Source organism: Oryzias melastigma, linkage group LG5, assembly GCF_002922805.2.
Source record: "Oryzias melastigma strain HK-1 linkage group LG5, ASM292280v2, whole genome shotgun sequence".
NCBI lineage: Eukaryota > Metazoa > Chordata > Actinopteri > Beloniformes > Adrianichthyidae > Oryzias > Oryzias melastigma.
In genome coordinates, this window is record NC_050516.1 from 23,133,967 (window position 1) to 23,142,771 (window position 8,805).

The 8,805-nt window shown below is 41.7% G+C and overlaps 1 protein-coding gene across 1 annotated transcript; it reads left to right on the forward strand.

Moving 5' to 3' along the window:
- Positions 1-4,046: 4,046 nt before the first annotated feature.
- LOC112140786 (homeodomain-interacting protein kinase 1-like) lies at positions 4,047-5,777 on the forward strand. Its single transcript, XM_024263794.1, has one exon. The coding sequence runs from the start codon at positions 4,047-4,049 to the stop codon at positions 5,775-5,777; it is 1,731 nt and encodes a 576-aa protein (XP_024119562.1).
- Positions 5,778-8,805: the final 3,028 nt, after the last annotated feature.

Here is an 8,805-nt window from a genome sequence, read left to right on the forward strand (position 1 = left end):
ACCAGTTTGAACCGGAGGTTTCCTCATCTGAGGATACAGGGGCTTCGGATGACGATGGGGAAAGCTCATACAGCGACGGCGGGGAGAAGATGATCAAACTTGAATATCTAGAGGAAGTAAAACTGTAACAAGGTTTCCGTAGGTGAACCTGCGGAAGGATCATTACCGGAAAAGGAAAGGCGCCGCCGCTGCCGCGGAGCGTCCTTTGTCGTCCTCCCCCAGGGCCGAGGCGGATGGAGCCCCCCGCCCGGGTCTGCTGCTGCTGCGGTGTCGGGTGGACTCACTCCCACGCCGCCCTCTCGGCCTCCCTCGCCCGTTGCGCAACCAACCCCCGCGCGGGTCCTCTTTCCAGACGGCCGGCGGGGTCCTCCTGCGCCCCGCGCGGAGGCCACCCCCGCCGGCCTCACGGCCCCGGGAGGGAGTAAAAACCCTTCGTGCGGGCTCGGCTGCCGGCGCCGCCGGACAGTAGTCCGGCGAACCCACGGCACCCCCCATGCCCGGCCCAGGGCCTCGGAACCGCAAAACCCCCCTCAGTGCGGCGGCCTCACACTGGCCGTCCGGCGCGCGCCCGCCAGGTGCCCGTACACCCCCCGCGTTCCTCCTTCAGAGGGCCGGGGAGGGCTCAAAGCCTCCCCCTGACCAGGGAGCCCCCCTCTCCTTTATTGAAACGGGAAATTCATGAAGGGAGACCCCCTTCTTCGGCACATTACTGCACCCAAATACCACACTCCTATTCACCATTATCCCGTTCGAATCCCCAAATCCACGGCAGTCCAAATTCTATTATGTTAAGTAATTCCATGCCCAGAAAGTCATCACAACACTAGCGGATCTAGCTGTATGTTCCTGTACTGACGTCACACGACCTATGACCTACTTATCGGTGGCTGCCCAAAATCTGAGCGACCGCGCTATCTTTGAACGCTTGAAGAGAGTGCACGGGGCCGCGGGTGACAAAATAATTATACGGGGGTTCATTTGTGACATAAATACTGTTTTATTGCAGTTTAAGAAAAATCACGATTTTGACCGCACGAGGCCTTTAAAATTAGTTGTCGTCTAATTTTGTTACTAGTCGATCACTGTTTATGCATTCTTCATCTTGTGAAAATGTCACAAGAAAATAACAATTAGCAGGTACTGTTTTTTCATTTGCAAGTCTCCGTGTCCAAGAATTTAACGCTGGAACATGAAGTCACGTGACCAAATTTAACAAGCTGATTGGCTGCAACCGATGTCTACAAGCATACAGGCGTAGATCTCTGTAGTATTATTTGATAATATGGAAATGAATATTGATTTAATACCAAATTTGTGTTTTATTGTAGTTCGTTTGATTAGCTTTGCAACAGTATCCCACTTTCATGGATTGGACAAGTAATGAGAAAGTTATGATGATTTAAAGACTCTAATCTTTGTATTTACCCACAAAAATTTCACTGTTTTTCTGTTTATTCAGGAATAAAATTATATAATACTGGAAATACCATAACGTTCGTATTCTTTGAGCTATCGTAATGATCTTTATGCCATTGGAATGGTCTCTTTCAGCCCTTTAAAGATCAGAGCAATCCACTTAATTTGGTTGTTTTGTCACATAGCTACTTTCAGTGCTGTGTTAGGACACCTGTAACTTCATTGGCTTCTCTCCACTCACCTGTACCGCTGCTGCTTTCTGCAGGTCAGAGAGAGCAGCTCTGAAGTGGGCTTCATCATTCAGGGCATCGCCTACAGCTCGGAGTTTTTGGGCAATCAGAACCGGATCGAAATCATCTCCTAAAAGAGAGAGGGGGAGATAAATACATAAATAAATAATCGCCATGAGAAACTAGAATGCACCGCGCCTGGCCCGCCAATGACGCTATGAAATTGAAATTTCATTTATAAACAAATCTGGTGACATCTGGATAAAGTGAAACAAACAAAGTTACCGTTTTAATCGACTAAACAACGAATCCTGGTTTCATTTTACCTCTAAAAATAGATGAAACTTGTGTGTTTATGCAGCTGTTAATGATATTTATGGTTTCTTTAACGGAATGACGAAGCAAAAACCCGGTGACCGCATATCTGTATCGGACACCGCCATTCAGCCGCTCGGTGACGCTTTTGGGCCACAGATAAGACACTTACCAGGACCGTCGGGCACAATTTCGCCCGTAAACATTCGCTTTTGAGCTTCATCCTCGCCGGCGAGCAGAAAATAAACGATTTGATCCGTCTGGCTCCGAATTTCGGCATCAGTGGGAGCCATGATGGGTTCACAGGTATGAACCGCCTCTTCAGTACAACAAGCTACTGCGCAGCCGCAGTCTGAGATGCCTCTTCCTTAGGCCGGTGGGCGTGTCTTTTACGTCATACAAACGTGTAACTTAAGTAAGTAAGTAAGTTTTGTTTATATAGCACCTTTCACAGACAAAAGTCACAAGGCGCTTCACAAGTTAAAAGCATAAAAACAAATACTTCAAAAGATAAGAAAAAATAAAAGACAATTTCGGCCCACTTCACATTTAGGTGGAGCAGAACCAGGTTTTGCCATGGTGGCAAGCTTTTGGAAGAGTCTTGCTCCTGTAACCTAAATCACATATATATAAATCACTCCAACTTTATATTTTTTACTGTAAACATATTTCCAATGATCTTTCGATTATGATTATACAGTTTAGCCAAATTTTAAAAAGGCATTTTTAATTGAAGCTTTCATTGATGTTTTGAATATAATTAAAAATCAATTATTGATGTGAAATTTGAATTATTCTGGTCCAGATCTCAGAAAATCAACGGGTCTTGATCTTAAAGGGTTTTCCACCTGGTTAAATAAATAAACATCCATCCTATTATTACTATTAATATGAATGAACTCCAGGATTAAACATAAAGTCTTTAGAAACGAACTGATCCAAAAGATTAAACTCTCTCAAAAGAGCCATAGGTCCAACGCTATAAAGGTGAAGGGGTGAGACGCAAGCCCCCCGTGCGCAATGCGCAGAAAGCCCATAGTTCTGTTCAGTGGGTAGGCGCGTGCTAGTTGCGCGCAGCCTATTAGAAATGAGAACATTTGAAAATCACACAGTTAGTGTGGACATGCCATGCGGGCATCTCACGTGCACGTACGGATCACATGCACAAGCCGTTTATATACAGTCTATGGCGTAAAGGGAATCGCGCAGTGCGCGCACCTCACTGATGACTGGAGAATGACAGCATCCGTGACACCAAAGCAATTCAGACGCGCACACTTGCGAGTACGGCTCAGTATATGTGGTTGCGCACGCATCCGCGTGAACAAAGATCCCCACTATTGAAACCACAGCCTCTGCTGGCAAAATGTATGGATCATATGAAAGTTTATTCACCCTAAACAGATGCAACAAAAGTCAAATAACTATAATTTTGTTTCGGCGTGAGAAAAGAAGAGGGAAAAATCAATCAAACGGGTGAGTCTCACGCCCACTGCGTGAAGCCACTATTTTTCAAAATAAAAGATAAGGAAAAAAAAAAAAAAAAAAAAAAANNCTTTGCGCAAAATAAGGATTTTGGAGCTTTTATTCGGGATTTTGTACCTAAATCCAGTCTTACAATATCCTTCCCGTTTCTTAGCACATGTTGAAATGAACAAATCCTTCATCTTCTAAGCGTTGGAAAGCTCCGCATAAAAAGAACAAAGAATGTTCCAGAACCGGGTGCGAGGCTCCTCCAGCTTTCTCCCAGTTCGACCTCCTAAGGCATCTTTCAAAAGTAATTTTAGAATCTGTATTCAATACTTAAAAAAAAAAGAAAAAAAGAAAAAAAAGGATGCTGATTTATGCGCATGCGCAAATATCCAGGGATTTCCACGGACACTACAATGACGTCATTTGACGTACTAAATTGGTATTGACGTCATTTGACATCAGAGAAAAAACTCCTGACCTGCAACATCTGATCCAACTGCCAGACATTTCGTTGAAGCCCCTCGCCGAGACAAGTTTCAATCCCCTTTTGAAGATATTTGTCTGAGCTCCTTTAATTTCACACTATAACTTTGACGCAAAATTCTCATCACAATGTGGAATGCTTCATTTGAAGTGGAGGTAAACTCCCTTCTTCCAGGCTACAGCGCTCAATATCTGGTGGAAAAGTTTATTGGAGAGGGAAGTTTTGGAAAAGTGGCAAAATGCAGGAATTTGTCAACAAACCAAGAGGTTGCTGTTAAAATCAGCAAACCTACACGTAGAGACGCAGGCTTAGATGAAATAAGTGCCTTGGCTAAAATTACCAAGCTCGACGCTGATAAATACGGATTGATCAAGTTCATCGAGAGGTTCGAGTACAGACACCACATCTGCATCGTCTATGAGTTGTTGGACCAAAGCCTTTTGGACTTCATGAAAGCTCGTAAACACCGCCCCCTGTTAATCCATGAAATCAGATCCATTGCTAGGCAGCTGCTTATTTCTCTGAAAGGCCTGAAAGAAATCAACATGGCCCACTGTGACATAAAACCAGACAACATCATGCTGGTGAACCATGCTTCAGAGCCTTTCAGGGTCAAACTGATCGACTTTGGCTTGACTAAAAAACCTGAAGACATAGAACCTGGAACTACAATGCAGAACATTCAATATAGGGCCCCTGAAGTCATTCTGGGTCTGCCCTTAGATGAACGTGTGGACATGTGGACAGTTGGCTACGTTCTTGCCTGGCTGTACACGGGATTTCACATCCATCCAGCAGACTCGGAGTACATCGTCATCAGAGCCTTGACGATGAGACAAGGAATGCCTGACCAGGAACTTTTAGACCAGGCCTGGTTCACTGACATATTTTTTACTGTGACTGAGGATGAATCCACACGTGTCTGGAGGCTGAACACACCAGAAGAGCAGTTCAAACTAACAGGGTATGACGGCCAAGTCAGTTGTGGCAGCATGTCCTTTGATGACCTTATTCAATTCTACCAAGATAAGACCAAGATAAGAGAGGTGGAAATGTTCATCAATCTTCTGCGGCAGATGATAGAAATAGATCCAAACAAACGTATCACTCCAGAGGAAGCTTTGAAACACTCGTTCTTCACCATGGAACAGCCCTCTGCTGACTCTGAGAAAAGCAATTCTCAAGAGTCTGCATCCCCAGAGGTTCACCAACAACCTAAAACCACAACTGTTCCTCAGGAAACAGCAGCTGCTCCCCAGGAAAAAACCGTCAAGGAGGACGTCCTCCAACAGCAAGAGGCTACAAAACGCAACTCTCAAGCTGGCTCTAGAAAGAGAAAACGTAGTGATGATCAGAGCCAGGACCCTGAACAGTGTTCACAAACTGAGAGAGCAGTTAAGAAATCCAGGATTGAAATCAAGGAGGACATCATCCAAAAACAAGCGGCTACAAAAAGCAACTCTCAAGCTAGCTCTCGAAAGAGAAAACGTAGTGATGATCAGAGCCAGGACCATGAATACTGTTTACAAAGGGAGGCAGCTGCTAAAAAACCCAGAATCGAGAGCAAAGAGGACGTCCCCCAACAACAAGAGGGTACCAAAAGCAACTCTCAAGATGGCTCACGAAAGAGAAAACGTAGTTTGGATCAGAGTCAGGGCCCCAAACAGTTTTTCCAAACTGAGAGAGCAGTTAAAAAATTCAGGATTAAAATCAAGGATGACGTCCTCCAACAACAAGAGGGTATGAAAACAATCTCTAAAACTGGCTCACGAAAGAGAAAACGTAGTGCGGATGAGAGCCAGGACCACAAACAGAGGTCACAAATGGAGTCACCAGATAAAAGGAGGAAAACGTGGTAGATCATTTATTCTTCCAGCTTCAAGAAATTCATCTCAAGCAGCCTAATGTGGTTGTCTGACAAAAAAAAAAAAAAAAAAAATTGCCCCAGATGACAGTGATCTACTTTACCCTCAACAATTCGGCCACTGACTGCCAGGTCTACACTGTGGAAACAACTATCCCCAAAAGGGGTTTCAAAAACAGGGGCAGCTCTTCGGTCTGTTGGTCAACATGGTTGGCTGACAGAACCAAGTCTGCTTCGGTTCCTCCCACTTTTCCACTTAATGTGCACAAACCAAAACTGATGTTAGACAACCGGGACGCTTAAGTGCAATACGAACAATGTTTGTATATTTCTCCTCTCTTACGTTTTTTTTTATTTTTAATTTCTATTTGTATTTTATTTTACGATTTTTGTTCAAGTTTTGTTATTTTATTTAACTCTGTAATAAACCTCAACTGGAGAGCTGCCAAAAAAACAAACAAAAAAAACCTTTAACATGTACAAATGGTAATGCACTCTTTTATTGTAACTTATCTAAAAACGGGGCAGACATTGGTCTGTTGGTCAACATGGTTGGCTGACAGAACCGCGTCTGCGTGGGTTTTCTCCGAGCGCTTCGGTTCCCCCCACTTTTCCACTTAATGTGCACAAACCAAAACTGATGTTAGACAGTCAGGACGCTTAAGTGCAATACGAACAATGTTTGTATATTTCTCCTCTCTTGCATTTTTTTTTAAATTTCTATTTGTATTTTATTTTACGATTTTTGTTCAAGTTTTGTTGTTTTATTGAACTCTGTAATAAACCTCAACTGGAGAGCTGCCAAAAAAAAAAATAAAAACTTTAACATGTACAAATGGTAATGCACTCTGTTATTGTATCTTATCTAAAAACGGGGCAGCACGTTGGTCTGTTGGTCAACATGGTTGGCTGACAGAACCGCGTCTGCGTGGGTTTTCTCCGAGCGCTTCGGTTCCTCCCACTTTTACAAATGTAGTAGTAAATATTTAGTGAACTTTACACAAGTGTTGACCAAAACTGAATCATTCAGCTTCCAGGGATTTGATATTGAAATAAAAATAAATAATATGAATATATTAATTATAAATGTATTTCAAAACTGATTAAAATAGATTTTTAAAATGATTATATAATAAATACATAAATAATAATTAAACAAAAAAACATCAGTCACCAAATTTTTAGGAAAACAACTCAAAAAAATCCTGTGGGTTTCCTCCGAGTACTTCGGTTTCCCCACATCAATTATTAGTAATTGGCTAGTGACTGATTTAGTCCCCTTCCTGAATCGCCACCTTAACGTGGTGAAGGGGTTTGCGTGCCCGAATGATCCCAGGAGCTGTGTTGCTGGGGGATGGGCCAGACTAAGGGCGATTCCAACCAGACACATTTTATTATAGAGTACAATTATTCCTCCCAACAAGAGTCACCAGGACCTCACCCTGGAGCCAGAACGGGAGGAATGACTCTTAAACTAGTTTGTAATAGCTGATACTTGTTCCATGTTTTCTGTTCGGCTCAGTCCAAATGAGCTCCTTTGATTCTTTTTCTTACTATTATGGACTGAACTACTTTGCCAACAAACACAGAGGTTTGACTTAAGCTACCTTAAGGCACACAACAGGCATGGCGGAGGCATCAAGTTTTAATATTAAGTCAAAGTGAAAACGCGATCTGCGCAATTTTGGCGCAAGCAATCAGAGACACAGATTTGGGCATGTGATGTTTTCAGTGACTAAATCAAAGAGTATGAAAATAAATTCAAAATGGTCGCATGATGCGAGGATGAGCTTCCATGCGTTTAATTTACCCGGTGGGTCTACGAATTTATTAGAGAAGACTGTCTGGTTACTGTTGACTGAAGACGAGTTACTCCCTGGACGGTTCGCCAGTCTGTCTCAGACCCCATGGAGCTGATGATGTCAACGTATGAAGTTCTTCAGTGGCCGTCCGTCAAAGTGTCAAGGTGTTAAAGCGTAATCGTGACAGGCGTCAAAAGAGAAGTGGCGGATGCAAATAGGCGAATAGCCCAAACAGAACCACAAAATGAAAAAAGTAAAACGTTAGTTTTGTTTCACCTTTTATGTTTAGTCAAAAAAACAGACACTGGTAATGGTACGCCTGCTTTAGCCGGTTGGGGTTCGATTCCCTACAGTGTCCAAATAATGTTTTGACTCTCAAACATGAAATGCTGAGCTTTGCAAGCGTAAATTTAAGAAGTAGTGAGATACATTTTCTAATTAACTATAAAACTTTTGAAGAAAACAAACATCTAAACACTTAAATTGCTCAAAAGAATGCAAGAAATGTTAGCATGATGCTAATGTGGATGCTAATGCTTATTCCTTTTCTGTATTTGCTTTTCCAGTTTGCATTTTCTTAGACAACAGATTTCTTCAAATTTGTTACTCAAATTAGTATTTTTCTTGTGTGCACAAGTTAATGTTTCAGTATATTTAATTCAACGTGTGCCCCGAAAATACAATTTTTAGCTCATAAAATGCTAAATTGTGGCCACAGAAAGCTTAGTTGTCCAGACAAAACAATTAAATGTTTCCAGGAACTATTCATTATAATTTTTTGAATGTCGTGTCCAGGGCTCCGTATATTTCTAAACAAATAGATGAGCAGATCTTGACAGGGATGATTTTTGTTTTGTTTAATTTGATAAATGTTATTGTGACCAAAACATTTAGGCTAAACTTATATATTTTTTGTAGTTTTCCAAAAATAGTTTCCTCCATTGTTTTAGTATTTTTAGACATGTATACTCCATGATGGACTGAGCAAGAATGGTTTGAATACTGTAAATGACTGATAATAAAGATGTATTGGTAGGAATTCACATTTACTGAGGTGTTAATTTCAAACCAGACGCTCTGGAGGAAAATATGTACTACTAATGTACTTACAAAAACATTGATTTCATGATTTTCATTTATATATATATATATATATATATATATATATATATATATATATATATATATATATATATATATATATATATATATATATATATA